General features: G+C 39.4%; 2 protein-coding genes and 1 long non-coding RNA gene across 7 annotated transcripts in view; 2 read left to right on the top strand and 1 right to left on the bottom strand.

The window, feature by feature from the left end:
- Positions 1–15,496, top strand: part of LOC144275935 (uncharacterized) — a 35,775-nt gene extending 20,279 nt beyond the window's left edge. The window contains exon 3 of the long non-coding RNA XR_013348146.1: positions 13,361–15,496. This is a non-coding gene — a long non-coding RNA (uncharacterized LOC144275935). The remainder of the gene's footprint in view (positions 1–13,360) is intronic.
- Positions 1–24,457, bottom strand: part of CNTRL (centriolin) — a 57,756-nt gene extending 33,299 nt beyond the window's left edge. For 2 of the 3 annotated variants that reach the window (XM_077835563.1, XM_077835564.1), the window contains exons 1-12: positions 24,256–24,457; positions 22,016–22,282; positions 20,773–20,906; positions 20,022–20,152; positions 17,846–17,987; positions 16,706–16,892; positions 15,493–15,686; positions 11,822–11,941; positions 10,571–10,796; positions 9,032–9,141; positions 7,985–8,179; positions 2,758–2,911 (exon numbers count right to left, since the gene is read on the bottom strand). In XM_077835563.1, coding sequence (XP_077691689.1) covers positions 2,758–2,911; positions 7,985–8,179; positions 9,032–9,141; positions 10,571–10,796; positions 11,822–11,941; positions 15,493–15,686; positions 16,706–16,892; positions 17,846–17,987; positions 20,022–20,152; positions 20,773–20,906; positions 22,016–22,241 — 1,819 coding nt within the window. In that variant the 5' untranslated portion in view covers positions 22,242–22,282; positions 24,256–24,457. Of the gene's footprint in view, positions 1–2,757; positions 2,912–4,792; positions 5,063–7,984; positions 8,180–9,031; positions 9,142–10,570; positions 10,797–11,821; positions 11,942–15,492; positions 15,687–16,705; positions 16,893–17,845; positions 17,988–20,021; positions 20,153–20,772; positions 20,907–22,015; positions 22,283–24,255 lie in introns of those variants that run through there. The other variant, XM_077835565.1, reaches the window with a different exon arrangement.
- An 882-nt stretch (positions 24,458–25,339) lies between these two features.
- C5 (complement C5) overlaps positions 25,340–27,957 on the top strand; it is a 63,965-nt gene continuing 61,347 nt past the window's right edge. For 2 of the 3 annotated variants that reach the window (XM_077835611.1, XM_077835610.1), the window contains exon 1: positions 25,340–25,537. The gene's annotated coding sequence lies outside the window, so the exon portion shown is untranslated. The remainder of the gene's footprint in view (positions 25,538–27,957) is intronic. The other variant, XM_077835607.1, reaches the window with a different exon arrangement.

The raw sequence follows: 27,957 nt of genomic DNA, 5'->3' as shown, positions 1-27,957 counted from the left end.
GTACACTTTCTAGTTTACTGCAACAAGGATTTCCTTTTATTAGAGTTAGATTTTCCCTTTTTCTTTTAGGGAAGAAAACATCCCACTAGAACGAATTACTACTGCTGTTCAGTAATAGCCAACAAGGAATTCTGAGAGATGTTTAGGATGCAATATTCTCCAGGGAAAAAGGACATTGCCTTCAAGATATTATGCGTGTACAACTCCAGAGGAGAAGTACTTTAGCTCACTATGCATTATGTGGCTGCACAACCTCACCTTTCAATTCACTTAAACCGTAATGATTATAAGATTTATTAAGCATTTGAAAATATTTAGAGCGAGGCATTTGCTTTCACACAACAGTGATTTATAGTATCTCGTACATAGGAATACCAAAGAATGGGATTTCTTAAATCAGTTTTCAAAACTGAAGTGATCAAATCAATGCATATGATAGAGCCTTTCCATGCAGATGGTGATATTAGAGGATCCCTTAAAAGTCAGCAGAGACTGTAGCTTTTCTACCATGTAATAGTTTTCTAGAAGTTCTGACTCCGACAACAGTTTCAATCAACATGTAGTAACAGTAACTAGAAGACTGCATAATACCACTTGGACTATCAAGATGTCACTTATTCATATAAGGAGAAGACGGATCACCTCATTTTTATGGCTGAAGGCCACTAATTTATGGCATATCCATGATGCTCCTTTATTGGCTGCAAAAGATGCTGTCAAGTGATAAAATACACTCACCTTGTTAAGCAAGAAATCTGAATCTTCCATGCAACAGGGAAGAGTGTTGCTTCTGGCTCTCCCCATCAAGATCTGATCATTGAGGTCTTACATATTGTGTCTGCAACACCTCCTTATCAATGCAATATTCCTTTACCAATGAAAGCCTTGGTGGGAAATACATAATGTTTTGGTGACCTGTGTTTTCCAGCTCTTTTCCTCTAAAGTGGACACACTTGAGAATTATCCCATTTGTTCCTTTCAGATCAGTTAGGAATAATTTTCAATCCTTTCCTACTAGAGCTGTTGATTAATCGCAGTTAACTCATGTGATTAAAAAATTAATCGCGATTAATCACACTATTAATCACCGTTAAGTTTTTTGAGTTAAACAATAGACTACCAATTGAAATTTATTAAATATTTTTGGATGTTTTTCTATATTTTCAAATATATTGATTTCTATTACAACACCAAATACTAAGTGTACAGTACTCACTTTGTTAGTTTTTATTATAAATATTTGCCTGTAAAAATAATAGTATTTTTCAATTAACCTCATACAAGTACTCTAGTGCAATCTCTTTATTGTGAAAGTGTAACTTACGAATGTAGATTTTTTTGTTGTTACATAACTGAACTCAAAAACAAAACAATGTAAAACTTTACAGCTTACAAGTCTACTCAGTCCTACTTCTTGTTCAGCCAATCACTAAAGACAAACAAATTTGTTTACATTTACAGGAGATACTGCTGCCTTCTTATTTACAAGGTCACCTGAAAGTGAGAACAGGCATTTTACATGGCACTTCTGTAGCTGGCATTGCAAGTATTTACGTACAGATATGTTAAACAATCATATGCCCCTTCATGCTTCAGCCACCAGTCCAGAGGACACGCTTCCATGCTGGTGATGTTCGTTAAAAAAATAGTGTGTTAATTAAATTTGTGACTGAACTCCTTGGTGGAGAATTGTATGTCTCCTGTTCTGTTTTACCTGCATTCTGCCATATATTTCATGTTATAGCAGTCTTGGATGATAACCCAGCACATGTTGTTTGATTTATGAACACTGTCACTGCAGATTTGACAAAACGCGAAGAAGGTACCAATGTGAGATTTCTAAAAAATAGCTACAGCACTCAATCCAAGGTTTAAGAATCTGAAGTGCCTTCCAAAATCTGAGAGGGACGAGGTGTGTAGCATGCTTTCAGAAGTCTTAAAAGAGCGACATTTCGATGCAGAAACTACAGAACCTGAACCACCAAAAAAGAAAATCATCCTTCTGCTGGTGGCATCTGACTCAGATGAAAATGAACATGCATCGGTCTGCTCTGCTTTGGATTGTTATCGAGCAGAACCCATCATCAGCATGGATGCATGTCCTCTGGAATGGTGGCTGAAGCATGAAGGGACATATGAATCTTTAGCGCATCTGGCACGTAAATATCTTGTGATGCCGGTTACAACAGTGCCATGCGAACGCCTGTTCTCACTTTCAGGTGACGTTGTAAACAAGAAGCAGGCAGCATTATCTCCTGCAAATGTAACCGAACTTGTTTGTCTGAGCGACTGGCTGAAGTAGGACTGAGTGGACTTGTAGGCTCTAAAGTTTTACGTTTTGTTTTTGAATGAAGTTTTTTTTGTACATAATTCTACATTTGTAAGTTCAACTTTCATGATAAAGAGATTGCACTACAGTACCTATATTAGGTGAACTGAAATATACTATTTCTTTTGTTTTTCACAGTGCAAATATTTGTAATAAAAATAAATATAAAGTGAGCACTGTACACTTTGTATTCTGTGTTGTAATTGAAATTAATATATTTGAAAATGTAGAAAACATCCACAAATATTTAAATACATGGTATTCTATTATTGTTTAATAGTGCAATTAATTGCGATTAATTTTTTTTTAATCGCTTGACAGCCCTATTTTTTCCTACATCTCTTGTGTCTCAGTTATGTTAGAATTCAGATTCAATGCTCCAAGGAAACAAAGTTTAACAACAACAACAACACCACAGTGCTCTTTACCATCTGTAAGCTGTTGCTCCAGATCCTTAATTTCCTCTGTTTCCCTAGCAATCCTAGAAAGCATCTCATCCAGGCGACTTTCAAGTTGTTTGTAATGTTTGTTCATCATGTCAAGCTGCTGTTCTTTACTTGCTTTCTGAGCCGTCATGTGAGCCTGTGGATTACAGATAAATGGATACATTTTGCATATTTATCAGTAAGAATTTAAAAAATAACTTCTTTAGTTTAACAATATATCTGGCTCATTGCTCCTGAAATATCCCATTACTGGAAATGAGCTGCACCAACAATCTGTACCTTCCATTTATTATTTACCTACTTTTATTACTTCCTGTTTATTGCCCCAAAAGGCACAGTCTTTGGACACTCGTCTCAGACAGATGAAGTCTCTATAGCAAACAGTTTAAAAAAAACAAACACCAAACTACCCTCAAACACCACATTCCTGCCCAGAGTGGGAAGGTCCTATGTATCCCTTACAGCTCCAAAAACTGCCCTTTTCCCAACTTTAACTCTCAACACTTCATTACCCCTTTCAGCCAAGAAAGTACAAACAAGACCCCCTTCAAAACCCATGAACACTGCTCTTCAGTAATTGAGGACACAAGGAATTCATTCATTCATACATTCTCTATCTTCCCTAGGGCTGAGCAGCTACCCCCACAGCCCTATCTGTCTATGGCCTGGGAAGAAATCAGCTAATGCACCAAGATATTCTACATAACAGTGCAGAAAACAACGAGCAAGCCAAGCTTTACGTAGTCTAATAATTTTGGCTTCACCCCTGAATAGCTTTATTTTTTTTTAAGAGATAAGGTGGGTGAGGTAATATCTTTTATTAGACAAACTTCTGTTAATTAAAAGAGACAAGCTTTCAAGCTCAATAGAGCTCTTAATATGTTTTCTAAATCTACACGATACGTTCACTTAAGTTGTGGTGGCCCAATATCAACTAAGAACACTGACAGAAGTCTCTCTCTAACTTGAGCAGTGCAAACTATTTGCAGAGTTGAATGCAGTCAGTTGCAATAGGATACTTTACTGTAGTTGTTTGAATGCTGGCCTCTGTTCAAATAGTAAGTTTATATCTGACAGTCTGATTTACAAACATGGGGCCAAATCCTGAGGAGTATTCAGCACCTGCAGTCTCCATTGACTTTAACCAAAATTTCCTCTGTTCAGTATCTCTTAGAATTTGGTCATAATGTACTAATGAAACACTTTCTGGCAGCATAGTGACAAACAAAACCAAACAGAAAAGGAGTACTTGTGGTACCTTAGAGACTAACCAATTTATTTGAGCATGAGCTTTCGTGAGCTACAGCTCACTTCATCGGATGCATCCGTTGAAGTGAGCTGTAGCTCACGAAAGCTCATGCTCAAATAAATTGGTTAGTCTCTAAGGTGCCACAAGTACTCCCTTTCTTTTTGCGAATACAGACTAACACGGCTGTTACTCTAAAACCAAACAAAAGACCATAACAATTCTTATGTTTCAATACCAATGCTACACTGTTCATTGGTACTGAAACATTTACAAAACACAATTCTTACAATGTCAAAAGCCTCCAATAATACATAGTTTGTTTTATTATTTAAAAAAATTTCTCTTATGCCGTTGCCCCAAACATACACATTTCACTTTTATCTAGCTATTGTATGAAAGTCTTAAAATTTTGCTAACATTTCAGAATAATTTTTTGAAAGCTGTTTTACTGCAAGTCATTTTAATTTATAATTAAAGCAATATAAGATTTAACACATATCTGCTTTACTTTTAAACAAAATTGCAGTCTGTAAGCAATATGTCACTCAATATATTTTTAAAAGTATGCAAATAAAAAGTTACAATTCTCAGTATTCATATTACTGAAACTAAACATTGTCACCCATTTAAAAAATCCAGTCTAAGTTAATTTCTAACTTCCAAAGTACAGTTCCAATTAATAAGATTAAGCACAGCTGCTGTTCTTGAATGATTATTTTGCTACAACTGTTGAATGTCACAAGAGGATTGTTAAAAATAAACACTTACAGCTTTGTCTTTTCTTCCTTTGAAGTCATGTGCAAACAGCTCCACCCCTAATTTAGAATCCATTTTAATGATGAACTGAAGTCTAAATGATGGAAAGCAGCAGCTTAAAATGAAACATGGTTTCTCTTCTGTCTTCTCTTTCCTCCAAACTTTTCTATTTGACGATTACACTTTGGTAAGCATGTGGTTTGAAACTATGGGAAGTTGCAGAGGCTGAGAGCTTTTGACATGTCATGCTCTCCGATCTCTACTTGTCTCCACAAGCTGTACTCTGCCCTGTTTGCTTTAAATCACAACACAGGAAGCTGTGTATGTAGCCAATCGACTACGGAGTTAGTAACAGTCAGTCTACTCCCCAAGAGGCTGGGCTTGTCCTCTTGAGAAAGCAGTTTCCTCCCTGAAACACACAGACTGTTACAGTCCTCCTATTTTATTTTCTTAACTGCAGATTTGAAACCTATTTAAAAAAAATAAAAAGGAGTCTGGGTCTCAGATGAAAGCAGAGGCCAGGCATGGGAATACTTTTTCTGTGTATTCATATAAATGGACAATAGATATTGAATGCACATCTGAAAAGCTTTTATTTTATAATAGATTTGATTTTAGGACACATTTTAAAAAACTCACTGTAGTCTAATTTAAACCTGCTGTACATAATATTCACGTAAGTTATACACCACAAGTATGTTAAAGATCAACTTTTAAATACTGCTTGCATAGATAAAAGAAACAGGCCCATTCACATAGTTTCCTTGGAATGTCAGTGTTTGCATCCTAGGCATTCAGGAACTGAAATTTCTTCTACAATAATGCAGATCCCTATGCTCTCCTTGCTGAAGGACGGAAGCTAAAGAACACTAATCTTGCACAGACATGGTCTAAGCAGGGGTATAGGAAATGGAAAGGCAATTGTGCATTAACCTCTCTGTTGCATAATGTTCCTATTGTACAGCCACCACAAGCATTGCTGTAGGAAAGCAGAAGCATGCATAAATAAAGGGCAGAGAGGAAAAAAGTCAAGACACTTTGTTTCTACTCATCTTGTTTCCCTCTCCAGCCAGCTGTAGCAAAGGACATTTGTCAGTTGTATTATCCCTGCAAATGGGGGGAAAATGTCCTGATTCTGCCCTTCTGGAACAGCATTAAAGGAGCCATAAACAGGTCTGGAGTCTGTCCCAACTGTAAGGGTCTGATCCAGTGCCCACTGAAGTCAATGGTTGTTTTTTCTGACCATGCTAGTGAAGGAATACGCTCTTAGTTTAAAAATATTCAGGCCTAAAGTTCTTCAAATATTTCAGAACAATAATCGAATACAAGTGTCTGATAGATAGTTGCACTGTTTTTTTGTTTTTAGTCTGTCTCCCTCCCATTATCACAAAACCCTTAATGACACCTGTCAGGGTTCCTTCCCCACTCTGAACTCTAGGGTACAGATGTGGGGACCCACATAAAAGACCCCCTAAGCTTATTCTTACCACCTTAGGTTAAAAACTTCCCCAAGGTACAAACTTTGCCTTGGCCTTGAACAGTACGCTGCCACCACCAAACGTTTTAAACAAAGAACAGGGAAAGAGACCACTTGGAGATGTCTTTCCCCTAAATATCCCCCCCAAGCCCTACACCCCCTTTCCTGGAAAAGGCTTAATAATAATCCTCACCAATTTGTACAGGTGAACACAGACCCAAACCCTTGGATCTTAAGAACAATAAAAAATCAATCAGGTTCTTAGAAGAATTTTAATTAAAGAAAAGGTAAAAGAACCACCTCTGTAAAATCAGGATGGAAAACACTTTACAGAGTAATTAGATTCAAAACACAGAGGATCCCCCTCTGGGCAAAATCTTAAAGTTACAGAAAACGGGAATAAACCTCCCTCTTAACACAGGGAAAATTCACATAAAACAAAAGATAAAACTAATCCGCCTTGCCTGGCTTACCTATACTGATTACAGTATTGGAGACTTGGATTAGGATGGGGTGGAGAAGATGGATTTCTGTCTGGCCTCTCTCAGTCCCAAGAGAGAACAAACCCATAAACAAAGAGCACAAACAAAAGCCTCCCCTCCTCCCCCCAAGATTTGAAAGTATCTTGTTCCCTTATTGGTCCTTTGGGTCAGGTGCCAGCCAGGTTAGCTGAGCTTCTTAACCCTTCACAGGTAACAGGATGTTGCCTCTGGCCAGGAGGGATTTTATAGCACTGTATACAGAAAGGTGGTCACCCTTCCCTTTATATTTATGACAACACCTGACCGTTGTGGTAACATGTTGAAAATATTTTCATTTAAGGGAGGGTAGAAGGGGGGAGAGAAATATAGTCCTCCCGAAGACGAATTGGACAAACCTCACTCTTGTCAAAATTACAGCTTTTAACAGAAGCCTGGTTCCAGCTTTGGTCCCCAGTCCTGCAAGATGTTCCGCAAAGGCAGACCCCACCATGCCAATGTGCAAAGCTCATTGCAGGGTCCGGGCCTTAACTATGGAGCTGCAACAGTTATCTCCTATTTAACATAGATTAGTTCAGTAGCTTGACCACTTGGGCCCTGATCCTACAAAGAGATGCACGCAGGTAGACCCTTGCACCTGCATGGAACCTCTTTGCCTTCAAGGGTCTCCCTGAATACATCTGTTTGCTGAACTGGGGCTTTAGGATCTAGATACAATGTAGCACATAGTAAAAATGAACACAATGCCACAACTTCTATGACTTTTTAGCAACTTGTCTTGAATACTTAAATTTTCACAGATGCAAACAGTTACATCTTATAAACTTAATGTTTATGTGGTTTACCTCAACAAAGTAAACATTTTTAGTTGAATAGTTAGGCCTAGATCCTCAAAAGATGCCTAGTTTCCATTAATTTCACTGGGAGTTAGGTGCCTAAATACCTTTCAGAATCTGGACTCTACTTCCATAAATATATTTGATAAAGGTGGAAGCCAATTTTAAATTCTGTGGTAATAACACATCTTTAATACCAAGTAACTAAAGGAAACAATTATCTTATAAGTAGCTCATGAGCTAAAAATATTGCTAAAATAATATGAAAAGCAGATTGTTTTATAAAATTAGGTGTAACGAGATTCTAGTTAAATATTTATTCAGAATTTTAACTAACAAAAAGTATACCTTAATCCAAAACCTGACATAGAAAAACTAGGTTTCCATATTTACTTTTTAGTACTTTACTTACATATCTTGGATCTTTTGGATCTACGGAATCTATAAAACTCTGCAAGTCTTCAATCTCCTTTTGCTTATTCCCTATTTCTCGCTTCTGTTTTTCCATGTGTTTTTCTAGTTCCAAAGCTTCCTCTCGTAGTTGATTTAGGAGAAGTATCTTGCCACTCAGTTGCTGTTGAAGACTTTCCTTTTCTGCTTCTGAAATCTGGAGTTGAGGCATGGAAAAACAGCTGATTCAGAATCTTTTTGAAAGATATAGTTGATAAACATGGAGTTATTATAGTCTGCATTAACCTAAATTAGATACAAACTAGGAACTCCAGCTTGCTGACATCTTGTTTCTGGTTATTTTGCTCAGGTGACAAGTGCTCACAAATTAGCTATGAAAATAGGAATATGTTGTTCGCTCTTTGACAACAAACAGTTTAGAATCTCCAAATTGTGTAACGTTGGCCCAATGAGCCAGGAAACCTCCGAGACCTGGTGCCTGAATAATTATTTTAAAACCAAAACACATGCACGTTGTGTAAAGAGTTGTCACTTTGGATGGGCTATCACCAGCAGGAGAGTGAATTTGTGGGGGGGGGGTGGAGGGTGAGAAAACCTGGATTTGTGCTGGAAATGGCCTAACCTGATGATTCCTTTAGATAAACTATTACCAGCAGGACAGTGGGGTGGGAGGAGGTATTGTTTCATATTCTCTGTGTATATATAAAGTCTGCTGCAGTTTCCACGGTATGCATCTGATGAAGTGAGCTGTAGCTCACGAAAGCTCATGCTCAAATAAATTGGTTAGTCTCTAAGGTGCCACAAGGACTCCTTTTCTTTTTGCGAATACAGACTAACACGGCTGTTACTCTGAAACCTATTTTAAAACCCTCATTTAAGTGTATTTTAAAAATTCCAAGGGAAAGTAAAAAAAGGGGGGAAAAAAAATCTTGTCTTAATCGGACTTCTTGACAAAACTGGGAGGAGCATATTATTACATTTTCTATGTCTACATTGCTTCAAAACATTTTTATTCTTTATCTTCACATTGTTATTAGCTTTTACATACTTTTTTCTGAGCCACAGTGTCTTGCAGTTGTTTAAGTTCCTCCTTTGCTTTTAAAACGTGTTGCTCTGCACTTACTATTTCATTTTGTAGTTCTGCTAATCTTCCTTCGGCTGCAAAATTAATAAATAATTAAAAAATCAAAACACACTTTAATAATTTCTGTATAACATTGATAATATGTTATCTGTTTCCTCTCATATCCCCTGAGGATATGAATGCCCCCTGAGTACTATCCTGCCTGAGCCCATGGGTATGTACGGTGCTTGGGAGACTAGCCTGAGCCACCACCCATGCTGTCACAGCCGCACTGCTATTTTAAGTGTGCTAGCTCAAGCAGAGACTTACTCTAAGTGACACCCTGATGAACAAAGTTGCTATATCACAAAGCATCACATAAATAAGATCTTTCACAATTACTTTTTGCCATATACTTAATCGTAAAAATTTTCTTAATTTGATTTCTCCCTAGTATGTTTGATAAATATACAATATATTGCTTTACTTGATTATCCTAATTAACTCTACAACGGACTCAGATTGGCTCAGCCAACTCAGGCAGAACTCCTTGAGGACGTGGAAGTGGGAAAGAAAAAAAAAAGTCACCTCCTGGCATTATCTCTTCACCCTAGAGAAACTACTCAGAGTGCCCTGTGGGGAAAATTTGACTCCAATGTGTTTTCAGGATAAGGATGGGAGTTGAACTCGGGACTGGCTATTTAACTTGGCATCATTCCTGGCTGGTATTCCAGTTGTACCATTGGGAACCAATTCTACCTCAAGCAGTGTCTGTTTCTCTGCCGTCCCCACAGCTGTTACTGCACAGCTGTGAGGGGCTTAGGCAGTGGCATCAACACCCTTGCTGAAACCATGCTGATACTGGTGAAAGGAAAAGCAACAGTGCAAAGATGTAAACTCTTGTAGCCCCTGCAAATCTGGAGGTTTCATGTGGTTGGGCGGACTTCTACTAATCCCCCAAAACCTGTTGTGATTGAACAGTTGTGAGGTAACTCACAAATGTGAAACTCACTAAGTGTTGTAGCTTCTCTGCCCACCCCTGCTCTCAGCCAATGGGTTGCCCATGGAAGAAGACAATCCAGCATTTTATCTGCCAATACACAGGCACTAACCTATTTCCAACTTCAATTTTACTCACCTTACATTACTTAGTTGAGATGGGGGGATAAGAGAGGGAGAAATCTGCTCTCTAGTGCATTTGAAATCTGCATATGAATCTTGCCCTTAACACTACATTTTTGTAAGTTAAACATCAAAGAATAATATTTTATCATCAAGTCCCTTCATGCTAAATTCTCAAAGCAATTTATTGCAGTCCTCATTTTTTGTTTGTCATTTGACGGTAATTTTGAAATGTAGCTACATTGACTAAAAATACACAATCAAATGCTAAATGTAGATATCATATTAATTCTAAAGTTTGAGCAGTTTGTTGGGAAATTCAGCATAAATCAAAATGTTCCACTGACATCAGATAAAGGGAACTGGTTTCATATTTTTGCTTGAGAAAATTTAAAACTTTACCAGCTTGAATCTTTTTTTCTTTATCTTCTAGCTGAACGTCTAGAGTTTGATGAAGTTTCAATTTAAGCTGCTGGTTCCTCTGTAGATCTTCATCTAGTTCAATTTTTCCAACTTGTATTTGTTGAGCTTTATTAGCTATGTAACCTTTTTTGGCATACATATTTCTCTTGTACCTGGCTTTACCAATGTAAGGGCTTTCACCAGGTACATCATCAAGTTCAACATCCTGAAACATGACAAGAACAAATATCTTATATTATTTTCATACACAGTAAATGTTTTATGAGGCTTCAAAAGTAATTCATGATTTTGTACATTTAAACTTGAATTTAACCTACATGTAAAGGGCCACCAACTTGAAATCCAGACAGTTTAAAAATATATGAAGAGTTCTTCATTGTCACCCACACAAACAACATGGAAAAAAATGATTATGGCTACAGTCCTGCAGACACATTGGTGAAACTGACCATATAAAAACTTCTGTCAAATGAACTGAAGGAATTGTTTACTGCTAATCTCTTATAGTTATAGTAATTTAGATTATATTTGTAACACTAAAAATGTAAATTCAGGCAGAAGTGTGATTTTAATTGATGGTGCCCTTTAACTTCACTCATACTGTACCCTTTCGAATATTTCCAAAACTATATATTAGTAGTTCACCAGGAGTATTGAACATTCTCATTGATCTTTTTATACTTCTGTTGTGATGTCTCTTTCCACTCTAAAGGAGGAGGTCCAAACTCTACAATCCAAAAAGGGGTTATTCCTGTAAGTAAAATAGTGAATAGAAATCCTGCTCCCATTGAAGTCAATGGGAGTTTTACTATTGACTTCAGTAGGGTCAGATTTTCACCCAGAGTGAGTACAGGCTAAAGAATCAGGCCCAAAGTGGGGAAAATCCATTGCATAATTATCAGTAAGAATGAATGATCTATTCACTAGCTTTACTCAGCCAAAACAAATTTACAGCTATTAACATTAATATTTAAATATTAAATGCCACTTAATAGTAACATTACAAAATATTGACTTTAAGCCTTTCGAGAAAACATGCAGAGAAAAGTATATAACTTCCAATTTCAAACAAAGTTTAATTTGCACAAATGACAAGCAGTAACTATTTAGAAAGCAAATTCTATTTAAAATTACAGTAAATAACATGCCCTGCCTCATTTTTAGTTTTATTAGAATGCAAAGCAATAGAGGGGCCAAACACAAAAAAATCATTATTTTTTAAATAATTACCTCTGGTGGAAAATAACTTAATGGCTCAAATTTGGCATCAATCTTATAAAAAGCCAGTTCCTGCTCCAATTCGTATTGCTTCTGGCATGCTCGGGTTAACTCCATTGTCTTCTGCTTTAGCTAATGCCAGTATAAAACACAATGAGTCACTTTCACCAGCAAAGTACCATATTGAATTACTACATACATTAGCACTTATCACTGTATGCATTAACTGTATAGTGATGCAAAGCCTCTATACAAGAAAACAGTTATGAGAAGGTTTGGTAACAAAGGACATAACATTAAATTACTATAAACAAGACTCAGACAAAAATCAAACCTGCTGTAACACAAATGATCACATGAAGGTCCTTTGAATCTATATTTCATATTCCTCACAAAAAAGACAACCCAAATATAGCTATTCAATGTACTAAAGGTTTCAAGAAACAGGCATGTCAATAACTAACTTAGTCAAACATCTAATCAATCAACTATGTAAATTATCTGTAAGTAATGGTTTAACAAGCCAGAATAAGAAACTTTGTTTCAGGTGCATCTTGTTAAACTACTTTAGGTTTTAGAGAGTGCTAACTAGTGAACAACGATAAGGCTACTAATACAATACACCACTCTTCTTACATTTTTCTTTTTATGTTTTTGTGCTGAGAGGAACTTAAATTGTGCTATCAAATGGTGATACATTTAGCAAGAAATACACCACCCATAGTTTCCTAACGTTAAACTGACTTAGTTATGAAGATATTTACAGTATTGTTAAAGCCAACTTCAATGTAATACATTGTATATCAACCCTATATTGTTACTTAAACTTTTAGCAAAGGTCCATCATGTGATTTTTATTTATTTTTTGGTCAGCTTTTCATGCTGAATACCTGAGGAAGAGCATGCAGCAAGGCTCCAATAGACAGCAGAATGTAGGACTAATGGAGGAAAAGAAGAGAAATATAGAATAGACTGGAATAAGGGAAAGGCTTAATGAAAGGTTTAGAGATCTAAATAGTTGGTATCATGCAAAACTTCAATCACATTCAGAATAGAAAATATTTGAGGAAGAAGAATTATAGCAGATTAAGCAAATGACTAGTCTCATTGTAACTTTTTTTATTTAAGATGTTTTGACACTATGACATCATGCAAGCATATCCTATGCAAAAATACAAAATTGTGCAATCCAGCTGTACATGGGGACTACCTTTAGTGAGGAATAAAGGCTCAGTGGAAAGGGAACTGTGACAAACCAAGATACCAGCTAAAGGAAGAAAGAAGCAAGCAAAGTTTGTCATCCAAAGGATAACAGTGGGTTAAGTTGTAAAATATATGCTGCTAAACTCTCACTATACTGAGAACTACATTTTAGAAATATGCTGCTGTTTGGTAGAAAATATACTGGGTATACTTATACAAATGTATAGCACTACTCATCTCTTAGCTGAAAGGAAATATTAAATAATAAGATTTCACAGACATACCTAATGAAAGTATATAAATCAAATGATAAGTTTAATTATTTATAATTTTACATTTTACACCCAGCAATGAAAGATATAAGATAATCTTCAAATACAGGCTCTTAGAATGATATGAGCAAAATAGAAGCAAACAATGGACATGACCTACAATAACAGTAATGAAGAAGAACCCAGTGGCAAACACCTTTTACTATCACAAGGTAAGTGTGGATTATTTTTCTTCACTACAGCAGCAATTTAAAAATTAAACAATGAAGAATCATCAGTACACTAGAAATTTAGCAGCCATGAGTAACTTAACCTCTTACTAATACACAAAGTTTTAAACAAAAAGTGGTTAGAGGCAAACAGCCATTAGCTTTTTTAAAATACTAAGGTGATAGGAAACATACAATTTTATAACTTGAAAGCCTTAATTCAGGAGAAATGTGTACATTACACACTGCCTATTTCCAGGCAAACTAAATGAAAAGACAACTAAGCAAATGTCCATGTGTTTCTTGGTATTCAATGGGCCACTCAACTTGCACACAGGATAAAAAGTTACAGGAGCAGAAAAGGGGGCAAAGAATGTAAGTGAGGAGGGAAAGAGATACAGAATGTGGTTCTTTAATGAAAAATCTGTACATTTTGAAATGTGGGTGTACAAATTAAAGGTGTTTAGCAAATTTACTTGGGCATGTGGGAGGAATCCATGCAGATGCTGGATAGAATTACAGAGGTAATATTTTTAGAGAATTTAGAGCTAAAATTTTCAAAAGTGGCTACTCATTTTGGATGCCTCAATTTGTGTGTCCAATATTAGATACCTTGGGCCCAATTTTCAGATGAGATGGGCACACACAGGTTCCAGTGAAGTCAGTGAAAGTTCAGTGCCCAAAACCTACAGAGGTGAGATCTGCCAGGGGCCAGAGCAGTCTCTGCAAAGGCCATGTTTCTTCTCAGGCTTCCTAGCATTACAATGCCAATATAGTCATGTCGCCAGAGAAACTTCTGCTGTCCATGGACAAAATCCTCAAACCACAACCATCCTGTGCTTACCAATGGTTCTATAACACAGAAGGAATGCATACAAAAGTGTAATAAAGCCACAGGATGTATTAAGTTTTGTTCTTATTCTTTGTGAAGTTGGTAAGGATACAGCATATATTACTCTGCTTGCCTACTCCCAAGCCACAAAATCTTCAATCCCAGGGAGGATTTTCTGGGAAATGGAGAGATAGATAATGGTGAAAAGGCAGAACCCCCTGCTGTGTCAGCAAGGGAAGATATACACATGGCGCATTCAAGTTATAACTCATCAAGTTTTCATCTGCAGGCATCTGTAACTATTGGCCATTTTAACAAGTTTTGTTTATGGGCGTTTATGCTGCATTGACTGTCCTTCTGCAGTATAACGCTTTTCTAGGGCTTGTTTGACTCGGAAGGCCACAAGTATATTGTGCTGGATTGGATCAGTTTCAGTTATTATTCCTGCTTCTTCCCCAGCTGGAGGTGCTTTAAAATTTAGATGGCAATTTCTTCTCAGAGATACCACTATGGTAACTCCTAGTCAGCCACCTCTAAATATGTAAATTGCTCTAGGTTCTCGGTCTAACAGAATACCATTTACATAAGTCTTAAGCAATCTGAGCAGATGGTTGACTTTATGAATGTAGTGCTACACTGAGTATAGTGTATGTAAAAGGTGCCAGATTTAACAACCCTGGAGACTAAAGTCCTGGTTTTATCCACAATATAGATACAGCACAGGCAGTGGAAGTGTAAACTTCTGGCAACTTCACCATTGTGCCTCATCCAGGTAGAGTGAAATTAATTACAGTGAGTTAATTCTCTCTGCCCCATTCCATCTTTGGCCTCCACCCCAAGATTACCAAAGCCACCACTTTCACAACTGGTAATGGGGATCTTTCCCACAAGGAACTGGTCCAAGAACATTAACTCACTACACACAAAATACCAGAGACCTGCTGAATGTGGATTGGTCACTACCAGTCTGCCTGGAGTTGAAGCATCGCCCTGTACCAGAAAAGCTTCATATCCCACTTACAATCCACTGAGCCATCTAAATACAAATTTAAACATAAATCCCCAAGCATTTAAACATATATTATATTGCATTTATTGTTAGTGAAACAAAATGATTCTCAAAAATATTTCTTCAGTATTTATTTTTAACCCAAATGATTAATTTACCAATTCATTTTTGGTGTCCAGGTCCCTCTCAAGTTCTTTGTAGATTTGTTTCTGTTGAAGGGTTTTTTGTTTTAATGATCTATTCACCTCATCTTGATGCTGAAGTTGTTCAAGCACTTCAAACTGTTTAATTTTAAGGTCCTCCATCTCTTTTATTGTTTTCTCTAAATCTTTTTCTAATTTTTCTATTTCTTCTGCAAAACAAAATAATCCAAACACTCAAACATTTTTCCACTTGCTTCTTCAATCTGAAACTTGGAAGCAATGGTGCTTCTCCACTATAAGGCAATTAGTATATTTACACAATTTTTTAAAATCTGTACTGAAATAAATACTTAAGAGAACTTCCTGAAATAATTCTTGTTTTACTTATATTGTGCTTTACATGTAAGTCTTGTTCTTTAGATGTATATCAGAATTATGTCTGATCTACAAACTTTGAAATCTTTTGTTTTTAAACAGGCATCTTCAATTAAACCAAAATTTCAAACCTTTCCAGCTTCTTGTTTTGGTTAGCTATCTCTATGTGCATATACAGAGAATGAGAAGTTATACTAAGGCTCCTTTATACCACTCTGGCAGTGTAAGAGGATCACAATGTGGGTGGAAATGGTGCCCTGAAAATATCCTTTATGCAGGGAATCTTTAGCCAGGGAAGAGCTGGTATAAGGGCTATATACTGGCCTTCTCACAACCTCCAAAGTTAGGAGCACGGCAGGGGTGTAGGTAGAGTGCACTGCACTTCAGTTTTTAAGGGAAGCAAAGCTTAAGTTACACCAGTCTTGCCCACCCAATCCCTGTCCCAAGCACAGGAATGGAGTTACTAAGAATCAAGCCCACTATGCTGTGATTTTCCATACGTGACATAATTTAAAGTGAGATGAGAAGTAAAACATAGCTTGTGACCTTATGATACATAAAGTCAGCCTTCTTAAATATGAATTTAAATAAAAGATAATTCTTCTTGTCTCTACAATAGAATTGGACACTGAGTAGGCTAAAATCCTCCTTTTTTTCTTGGAGGACCTTTGAACAGTTTTTAAGAGGACATAGCTGGTCACATCATAAGTTGGCAGTAAACTTTAACAGTGTACTTAAATCTTAATTTTAATAATCCATATCAAATCATGACATCAGGAATTACAAAGCTTTTAAATATAACCTTCTAAATTTGGTATAGTTCACAGTAGCTCTAACATATCATCATGATTACCTAAATTAAACCTCTCAAGAGCCTCCTTCCTGTCATGATTTGTCACTGGCTGTCCGTCAAGGTTTTCCAGTGAGCGTAGGTGGAATATGGTATATAGGCGGTAATGAGGCAGATTTACAACTGGATTGTCTGCCAGGAACAAAGAAGTCAAGTCTTTTAAGGGCTTCAGCTTAGCTATGTCATGGAGCTAAATCAAAGAGAAAGGTATAATGATTAGACATCTTTCCAAAGACAATCACTCCCCTACCATCCATTTTCTACTTTTTAAATAAAATACATTGTTAATGTAAGTGAAGGCTACATTTCACTGTTTATATAACAATGTAATTTCTAAAACTGATGCCCCCACCAAAATTATATAGCAATATCAGAGCTCAAATTGTGAACTAAATTTATGGAGTTAAAGTGTTCTCTGTGGGAGAAACCCATGGGAAGTGGAGAGAAAGTTATGGAATCTTGACCTTGGAAATTCCAAGTAGATGTCACCTCAGGTGGAGGGGCACTTTGGGGGAGGGGGAGAAATACCAGCTTTCCAATCCCAGACACCCTTGGGGTTCATGGGGAAATGGAACACCAACCCTGTGAAGCTGTCTTCAAAGAGGGCTGGACCATCTTGGCTCCTACAGCATGGTTCCTTCAGGAGCTTTACTACCACTAAAATGAGCCCTACTCACAGCCATATTCTTGCAGAGTACACAGAGGGGACCACAAACATTAATCTAATCATGTCTCAGTTAAGAAGTTTTTTTGAAATGCCAATCATTTCTATTCTTTGCACAAAGCACATATGTAACTAACTTATGCTAATTAGAGTTGGGCACACAGCATGAAGAATTGAAATGGAACCCACAATTTGGGAGAAGCTTGTCAACTTCCATGAAGTCTTTCCTGAGCTTGTAAAGCCTTACATTGCCCTGACTAATAATAGTTTGTATGATGTGAGTGCTTTGTGACAGACGGAGATTTTTCCTGATAAACAGTGAGTAGCCTTGTTATGTAGACAGCAAATCTATATTATTATATCTTTTCCCCAGAGAACCTGTAATTTTCATGTTGCTGATTAATTGAGAAGTTAAATATGAAAGTTTTTTAAAAATAAAATATTTCTAACAATTATTTCTCCTAGTTAAAGTCACTTACTGATGATATTTTATTTTGCCTCAAAATAAGGATGCGCAGGGACCTTAATTTCTTGCCTACCCACACAGGAATGTGCTCAATCTCATTTCCTGCAAGGTTCAACTTTTGTAGATTCTGCATATGCTCTAGACCTTCAATTTTACTGGAAACAAGAAGAGAAATAGAATTTAGACATCATGAAGCAAATCATATATACAGTGTAGCTATGGCCTCAGGGATACTGTACAGTGAAACCTGTCTTAACTGGTCACCGAAAAAAACAGTAAAAATGGATGCACAGTGAAGGTGATCAAACAAAACTATACTGAAAACCTGGATATATTTTAAAGTGGTTAGATAAGACAGACGTTGCCTATTGTAGCTGGACTTCATTGCAGATTTCTCTGTAATATGCATTAAGTATCTTACATCTCCTTATTTTAACACTATAATTAAAATGATGAAAATACCTTCAGAGTTTCATTTTAATAAATTCACTTTCCCCTCTCTCACATTTTAGAATCAGCCCTAGGAAACATGAATCAAGCAGAGGCAAAAAACCAGACACCATAATTTTGATTATAAAGGTGTGGCTAGTCTGTAGCCTCTCAAATGTGGAATATGTACAGTATAAAGAAAAAAAATCAATAGAATGTTTCTCTTTTGGAAAGAAATCAGCTTCAGAAAATATATAACTAAATTACCTTTGTTCGCAAGTACTTTTCAATTGACCTTAATACACATAACTGCCATTTTTTCCACAGTGGAGTTTCACTTTCTTGTCAGAATCGTGGTCAGAAAGCATTTCTATATTTTGCAAATCCAAGTATGTATGTGATGTAAAAAGACACTAAAAAGGCTTTTCTTATCAACAAAAGTAAGAGAGGAAGAAGAGGCCCAACAGTACCTCCCATACATATTGGAGCTTTACGGACAATGCTGTTATCCCTTTACATTAACCAATCATGCTGCACAAGGGGTGGAATGGTTTGTAATACACATTCATTTCTGGTAAATTTTATATTTAGACTCTTTGTATAATTTGTGTAATATTTGGTGTTTAAGTGATCATATGGCATACTCAAAGGTCTGTCAGTGAGCACAGTAGTTTGTCAAACCAGTGAAAGCAAAGAAATGTGTGAGATGAGATGACACTAATGTACCTGTCACCTGGTTTTTAATGGTGTAAATACAAATATCTTCCATACGTATTTTGGGAACACAGCAAGTTGGTTGTCTGCACTACCTGAAGACATTATGGTGTGAAGAACACATTTTTATGAAGCTACTGAACAACTTCAAATAGGTAGACCATACAAGAGGTTTTGTTTTTTATAGTGCCATAGACATAAAAGAAAAATGTATGCCGTCACATCACTGGTGTTGACTGCCTACACTGGTTACTATTGCAGTGCCTATTCTTTTGGCTACCATACGTTAGGAATGGCCACCAATAGAGAAGTGCCTCAATAGCCCAAACAATCATTTTTGTAATTAACCTTAATTCTGCAATATATGTTTCAAATACATAGTAACAGTACAAAACAAGTCATAACCAAGGTGTCATTTAAGCTATGTATATTATAATCAAGCAAAAATGGAAAGTAATCTTATAGGTATATATCACTTTACTAGTATGGTATTATTTCATTTTGTTTTCTAACCCTCTTGAAAGAGGAAGTTGCATCACTGCAGCATGTAGAAATACTGTTTAGTCAATCTTCTGCACACTTCCTTTATTAACCTCTTTACTGCTATTGTGGTTACTGCACTTGCAAAGAAAACCTCCTATAGAAAGAATTAATAAGCCTACTTTATCAGTGGTAAAACTAATGGGAGCACGGAGAAGTTGCTCTTTCATCCCATCCACTGTCCCCTCAGCATTTTTTCAATCGAGTAACTTCCTCCCAAAACACTGAAAACTGCCCTTTTGTGGCAAATAAAATAGGAGTTTAATGAGTGCACTGACTGCATGAGCAGGCCCTTTCAATTTAATCTTTCAGTTCTCTTTTCTGAAGGTGAATCTTTTCCATTCTCATATAACAAACAGCAAGAACATTTTGTAATATTAATGCATGAAATATTTTAAATATATCTAACTTTTATACCACACTCCTGACCATAGAATCTGAACAACTTAAATTTTTAAAAATAAGTAACATTCTCCACCCACACCAAAAACAGAGTGTCCGCTTACCTGATTTTATTGTAGGACAAATTGAGTTCGTGTAGCTTTAACTGTTTATCCAACTTCTCAATCTTCTCTATTTGATTGTTACTGAGATTTAATACCTCTAGTTTAGAGCACTCTTCTAATTTTTCTATGTACTAAAAAACAAATTATATGTAGTAGTTTGTTAATACAAGATGGTACCTATATTTGCATTCAGAACAGCAGGTTTATGTTTTTAAGAATCATGTCTCCATAAAAGCTACTACAAATCATTATTATCCCCTTTACCATAGAATTGCAAATCTGAGCTCTGAAATTTTGCATCGGGACACACCTGCAGCTAAAGACACCTGCAACTTTCCATACTGCAAAAGAGTAGAAAACTACAGGTGCTACTAGCTCTGCAGTAGACCAGCCTCATCTACAGAAAGGACTACTTTCCACAAAAAAAATTAAAATAAAATAAAAAAAATCCATAAGAGGCACCACTACCCAGAAGTTGAGAAATTACACAAACATGTACCCATATTTTAGCTTTGTTCCACATGTGAAACTCTCATTGGTATCAATGGTAATTTGTACAATGATGAGGCTTGATTCTGTAATTCTTACTTCCATAAGTAGCGGTTGCAGAATTGGGCCCAGAGAGGTAGACTGGCTCTTCTCATCTACTTAAAGTGTTTTCCTAACCATTATTTCCAATGTTTTAAAATATTATTGAACTTTAATACTATTGTGAATTATAGTTAATAAGAAATTGCATGCAGTAACCCACCTTAAATTTCTTGCCCCCATCCTTAGCAAGAGAAAGATTCAGTGATTTTACGTATGTCAAATTTTCCTGTTTGGACAGGTTTTTAATAAGAGATTCTGTAATGTATTTAACTCCTGGACTAATACAGTCTTCATCTGCAAATTATAGAAAAAGTGTGATTCAACTAGCACTGAAAGAAAAAAAGTGTAATACTTTTGCTTAGTTAGTACAACAAAACAAGGGAAACCTGCATAGAGGCTGAGAAGGAGATACACATTGACAGCAGCTCCAAGAAGCGTTGTGCCTGAGGAAAATACAATGCCTCTGGGAGTGTTGAGGAGGGGCATCTGGTAAATCCTTTAACAAGATGCAGTGTGCATTATCCCTGTGCCAGTCCACCTCCACTGTCTAGTGCAGGAAGATGAAAGGAGTCAGGCCTCATTTTGCTACCCCTGTACAGTTTCTAGTGCCACTGTTGCTATCAGAGTGCCCCGGTCATTGTGTGCCAAGAACTTGATTAAGTGAGATTTCTAGCTTCCCTCACCTTTCCCATCATCATCAATTCCTGTTTGGATTATAAAATCTGGGGGCATGGATCATGTGACTTTTATTCCTGTAGCTCTTCAGGGCAAGAATTATCTCTTTGTTATATATTGGTAGCCCTTGCTACTTTAATACAAATCATAATAAAGCACCATGCAAATTTATGGAGCAAAATAAATATTAATCCAAATCTTTTTTCATCTAGTCTTTCAGCTGAAATATTAATATTACATATAATATGTGATAAAATGTTTTCATTGACTTATTACATATGTATTTTTAATATATCAGTGTCCCTTTAATTTAATCTTGTGTATGTAGTAAATACTGACTTTCTCCAGCTGTTTGATTTCCAATTGAACTTGAAACAAAGATGTCTTGTTTACGGTTATATTTGTACATCACCTTTCACTGATGATAATGTACAGGTCTAGGATTAGGGGCAATCGGTTAATTTATGCCCCCTCTGCTGCCTGAGGGGGTATGCTCTGTATAAAACAGTTCTTAGGGGTTTAAAATCAGAAATATATAATGTCGATATTTGGTATCTGGATGATGCCTAAGCAATTTAAGACAATTTATTATAGGGTAGGCTAAATATGGGGTCTAAAATATGTGACAATGACCCTTTAATACACCTTATAATAGATGGACATGTAGCTAATTTTATTCTGCCAATATTAAATGCATTCAGGGTCGATTCTTATTATTTACACAATACCTTTGTCAATCTGATATTCAAAAGAAGCTCCTACATCACTTTCTACTGTAACATCAAGCTGTTGATACCTCTGTCCCCTTTTTTTGGAAGTTGCAGGTGTGCCCTGCCTGCTAAGAGGAGATGGTGACCTGCTACTTGAAGTGACAGTCAACATTGGACTAGGCGTACGAGAGGGTGATATCTGTCTTTTTCTGGGTGATGTTCTTTGTAATGACCCTTTCTTCATTGCACAGAACGCAGTCAGTCATCTGGCAAAAATCTGTAAAACTAAAAATATATATATATTCAAGATTGTCATAGACTGTACATGTACATAAATCTTACTGAAACTGTTTAGATGTAAACTGAAATACTGTATATTTGTTTTATTTAATGATGTTTATGCACACATTGTCTTGGCATCTGTGTTTGATATAAATTCCCAAAATGCCATATTTAGATGGCACACAATAAAGAGTAAAAAAAAACTCATCTCCTCTCTGCCATCCTACCCTAAGAAAAAGCTCTTCAGCAACAATCCTTGAAAAAAAGATGTATCTTACCCCATTCTCTAATAGTTAGTAAAGTTGGGTCCTGATGAACCACAATGCAGGAAGAGGAAATTCCTCAAATGGAGACCCTCCACTAAACACACACTACTTCCATTGGGGGGGGAGGGATATCTTAGTGGTTTGAACATTGGCCTGGTAAACCCAGGGTTCTGAGTTCAATCCTTGAGGGGGCCATTTAGGGATTTGGAGCAAAAATTGGGGATTGGTCCTGCTTTGAGCAGGGGGTTGGACTAGATGACCTCCTGAGGTCCCTTCCAATCCTGATAGTCTATGATACTTCTACTTCCACTGACTTTAATGCATCTAGATTGCAAGCCAATGCAGTTAATATTCATAATAGGCTGAGGGCATTTGATTATCTGGTACCTAAATAAAATGCCTTACATAATAAAATATACCTACTCTAGGTTAATTCTACCCATCAACTAAAGGTTCAATGTATTCTTTCTGTTTGTGGAAGCCCATAAACCCACATCCTCACTGTGGAATGATTTTTACAAAATCAAGCCAGGAGGCAAAAGCACATTTTGGTCCACTCTTTATAAAGCCAAGATGAGAGCATCTGCCTTTTGAAGATTAATGATCTTTATCGTGGGGTTTTCTTGCTAGACACAATGTAATCACTCATGTGGCACAAAGCTTTGGAGACTTCTTCATTCAAAAGGGGATGATAACTGCCATGATTGTATAAAAGTCACTCTTCTGGTCCACCTCAAGGCTCCAAAACAGCCAGAAGCTCATTCTTCATAGACGATAGGAATTAAGAGGTTTATTTGTTTTATTTTATGAACTAATACAACATGCACATGTGATTTTACACTGCACATCCACATGTCGCCACACTAAAACAACATCAGTGTAACTCCACACCCCATCACCAGGACTTCATAATCAGCACATTGCTGCACCCTGGCAGCCATCAGTTCTATACAACACAACTTCACAGTAAACAACAATTCCCAGAAGTGGCACTTCACAGGGCACTTTGACATGACAACTGCACATCAATTCTGCTACCCTCTGACTGACGCACTACGCGCACCAGCACCCCTTCCTGTGGCTCTGAGACCCAGCCAGGACATGGGGGGGGGCAGTCCCCAATTACCTGAGGCGCTGGGGACATGAGGATGGGGGGTCGGGCCCCTCTCACCTGAGGCGCTGGTGGGGGGGGGAAAGGGATGGGGGTCGGGTCCCTCTCACCTGAGGCGCTGATGGGGGGGGGAAGAGATGGGGGTCGGGCCCCTCTCACCTGAGGCGCTGATGGGGGGGGGGAAGAGATGGGGGGTCGGGCCCCTCTCACCTGAGGCGCTGGTGGGGGGGGGAAGAGATGGGGGGTCGGGCCCCTCTTACCTGAGGCGCTGGTGGGGGGGGGGAAGGGATGGGGGTCGGGTCCCTCTCACCTGAGGCGCTGGTGGGGGGGGGGGAAGGGATGGGGGTCGGGTCCCTCTCACCTGAGGCGCTGGTGGGGGGGGGGGGAAGGGATGGGGGTCGGGTCCCTCTCACCTGAGGCGCTGGTGGGGGGGGGAAGGGATGGGGGTCGGGTCCCTCTCACCTGAGGCGCTGGTGGGGGGGGGAAGGGATGGGGGTCGGGCCCCTCTCATCTGAGGCGCGAGGGGGTCGGTCTCGTCTCGGAGATTGGGGATCCCGGTCCCCGCCCCAAGGAGCTCCCCACGGCTCCGCGTTGATTACCTGGGTTGACATGGTAACGCCTCGCCGCCGCTGCCGCCACCACCTATTTCCCCGGCGTTCTGGGCCTGGGCAAGCCTGGAGCCCTCTTGTGGCCAAACCGGCCTCCCGCCGGGCGCTACGACGGCTACCGCCCCGCCGGCGCGACACTTACGGCGCAGCGGCTCCTTTAAGAGCCCGGCGCTGGCAGCCGAGCCATCGCCATTTCGGTTTGGTGCTGACGGGAAAGGGGCGGTGCCCGTCGTGGCCGCGCCCCTTCCCAACGGCCACAGCCTCCCCCTTCCATCACGGGCCCCTCCCGGCGCAGGGGGAGCCGGAGCCGGAGCCGGGCCCTGCCTCAGGGGGGCGGGCTCTTCAGGGAGGGGGCGGGGCTTAGTGACCACCCCCACCAGGGGCTCTGCTGAGGCGGCTCCCCGCAGGGCTCTGTGTCGGACCCCGGTGTCCGGCCCGGCCTGTCACCCTGCCTGGGCTGACGCGGGCGAACTGAGCGGTCCCTGCCTGGATCTCTCAGAGGAGGCCGCAGATCCCAAGGCCCTGTCCGCTCCGGCGCCCGGGCGCGCTGTGGAGGAGCCGGGCCGGGGGTGGGTCACCGCTTGGCCCGTGGCTCGGGCTGGCCAGTGTGCGGACCCGGGGCGCGGGGGGGATCAGGGGAGCCGCCCGGCCGCGTTAGCGTGGTGGAGTTGCTGGAGGTTTGGTCTCAGGCGGGGGCGGCGTGTCAGACGCGGGGCTTTGGCTGCTGGGAGCCGCGAGTGCGGAGCGAGGGTCACAGATCAGGGCCTGGGCGTGAGGACCCGTCTCCCGCCAGCTGAGGGCAGACGCAGCGATGTGGCTCGAGTGCCTCTCTGCGGGGTTGGGCCCCAGTTTAGGCTGAGTTATTCCCACGTTGCCTTTTGAAATGGCAGGGGTCACTCAAGCTTTGGCCAACCTTTCCCCTCTCAACTGTATCCTGAGCAGAGTTGTTGAGGCCCTCCCCAGAGGTGGATGCGTGTGGGCCACGACTGCAGGAATTGCCAGCCCCCATCGTTCAAAAACCAGGCGATGACCATGAGGCTTTCAAACATAATACACCTTGTACTCCTGGGGGAATTGTGCGCCACAGCGCATGTGAAGAATTTATGTCCCCTGGGCGCATGGCGCATGTGAAGAATTTATGTCCCCTGGCAGATTTCTTTGCTTCCCCATAGAAAAATGACTTTCTGAAGGGGGAGAAAAGGGAAGCCACAAAGGCGGTCATGCAGTCCTCCAAAGCAGTATTTCTTGAATGCCCAGGGCAGCCAGCAGAGAGGTAAATCACTGGGGCAAGGGGTGGGACTGGGGAAGACTTGGCTGGTGGTTCCTACCCTGTGCCAGGATAAGCATCTAGTCCTGGCTCAACAAGGGAGGATGGGACTTCCTCTTCCCCTGCATGGTATCTGGGACTGGGTCAGACCCACCCCACATTTCTCCCCCAGCTGCAAGAAGCTCTGCAAACTCCCCCTGCTGCCACTCGCTTCCTGCACCCATTGCTCCTCAGCTGCAGGGGGAGGGATACCTATACAGGGAGTGGCTCCTCCATCCACCCAACCCCCATGCATCCAGACCCTATCATGCCTCACTCCCTGACAGTCAGAACCCCCTCCCCATGAGCCCCATTCCCCCTGTATCTGGACCACCCTGGTGAGACACTCACTCATGGATCCCCGCCCCACTGAGCCCCAACCAGCTGCATGTGATTTCCCACCCCAGTGAGCCCCACTCTCCCAGCATCTGGATGGCCCCACTGATGCCCCCCACAGACCTCCCTGCTGAGATCTATACCCCCACAGACCCCACTTAGCCCCAACCACCTTCACCTGGACACCCTGCAGAGTCCCATTACCATTGCACCCAGAAATGCCCCCAACAAGCTCCTGTGCATCCATATCCCCCCAAAACCTATATCCCACACTGAACTGCCCACAGCCAGATTGCCCCACAAAGAACCTTCTCAACCCACACCTGGATCCCCGCACAATGAGCCTCTCCACACTTGGATCCTGTCTTGCTGAGCCTTCCTGCCCACAGCTGGTGCACCTGGCATGGAGGGGCAGGGCCCTAGGTTGTTTCTGGGGCAGGCCTGGTCCTTACGCTATGTCAGGGTTGGGTGCAGCCTCACCACTGAGTCCATGTCCTGGCTGGGGGGAGCTGCACAGTGATCTCCCACCTTTGGGCGGTCAGTGGCCTTTGCTCCCCAATGCCATGCTGGAGCATCCATATTTATTTGACGAAATTTGCAGAATATTGCAGAATTTTAAAATATTGTGTACACAATTTTGACTTTTTTGGCGCAGAATGCCCTCAGGAGTAATCTTATATTCTTTGCCTTCTAGTTTCTGAGACTCTAGGGTGCACTCAGTTCATGTTTTCAAGATTTTCTCTGCAACAATGGAGGCAAGAAACTTTTTTCCTAATGCTTGGGCCTGACTTTTAGAGGTGACAAGCATTCACAGCTCCAACTGAAGTCTATGGGAAATGCAAGTGCTCAGCACCTTTGAAAATTTGGCCTTGAGGGTCAAATCCTACTCACCTTACTTGCATGAGTACTCTTACTGAAGTAAATCAGTGGCATTAGTTATGGGAGTAGGGTGAGTGCAGGTTTTGTGTTTAAAAAGGGAAATTTTTTTAATTGTTTTACCAGAATAATTCACAACAGTTGTCTAGCTGATAATAATCACTCCGAAGTGAAGTGATTTTAAATTGTTGCTTTCTGTAATAAGTAATTTTTACATACTTAATATGTTACATTTGAGTATAGCATTGTAAAGTTATAGGTGGATGCTTTTTGTAGTGTGGGTGATTTGAAATAGCACTTTGAAATATGCAACATAATTCATCATGAGAAAAATGGAGCACTTTCTTTAGTCTCCAAGTTAACTAAAATGAGGGAAGTGTACCTCAGATGAGTGAGATTTTATAAATAGTTATACTTCATCAGTACCCTGTCGTCTCCTGCTACTTGGATAAAAAAAAGTTTTATTCCCTTGACTTTTAAAATTACTTTAGAAAAGCAAGTAACCCAGGGTGTATGTTGTGTAATTTATGGAGTTCTGCACCTCTAACCTGAAGTCACTGAGGCTGTGCATGCAAGATTCTACCCGTGCAGAGCAAATTGCAGTATCTGGCCCTAAATTGCTACCTTGTTTATAGCAGTATTTAAAATAATCTACATGACTTTTTTTACATTGGTTTCAAAATCAGCTAGGCTTGTGTTTGATTCAGTTTACAGCAAGCATTGGTACAAAATCAGAAAAAAATGAGGGGAAAGGAGTATCATTGGATTTTACCTTAGATTTAAAAACAGTTACTTGAAAGATTTAAGTTTTACAAGACAGACCTGTAAAAATTTGTTCATCAGTGTTTTTTATTGTTTATTGTATGGAACATCATGGCGTGATGTTCTTAATAATAAGTAATATGAGCTTTATTTTTGTATAATAATTGAAAACATTATAACTTCTAAATATTATCTCCAGTTAATGGTTATCTCCCAAGAGCATTATTAGAGTTTCTCTTGTTGTGGCAAATGTAATTGTAGCATGTTATACTTTTTATAATTTCATGTTATTCTGATCAGAGATACCTATTGTAAACATCTTTTCCCGTAAATACTGGCTACAGTATTTGTTTAAGCTTGCAAAATCTTGCACAACTTTTATCTAGTTTGACTGTTTTATAGACTTGTTTGCT

Source organism: Eretmochelys imbricata, chromosome 16 (assembly GCF_965152235.1).
Source record: "Eretmochelys imbricata isolate rEreImb1 chromosome 16, rEreImb1.hap1, whole genome shotgun sequence".
Classification (NCBI taxonomy): Eukaryota; Metazoa; Chordata; order Testudines; family Cheloniidae; genus Eretmochelys; species Eretmochelys imbricata.
The sequence above is the reverse complement of the archived record's forward strand: the minus strand, read 5'-3'. Positions and strand labels throughout refer to the sequence as shown.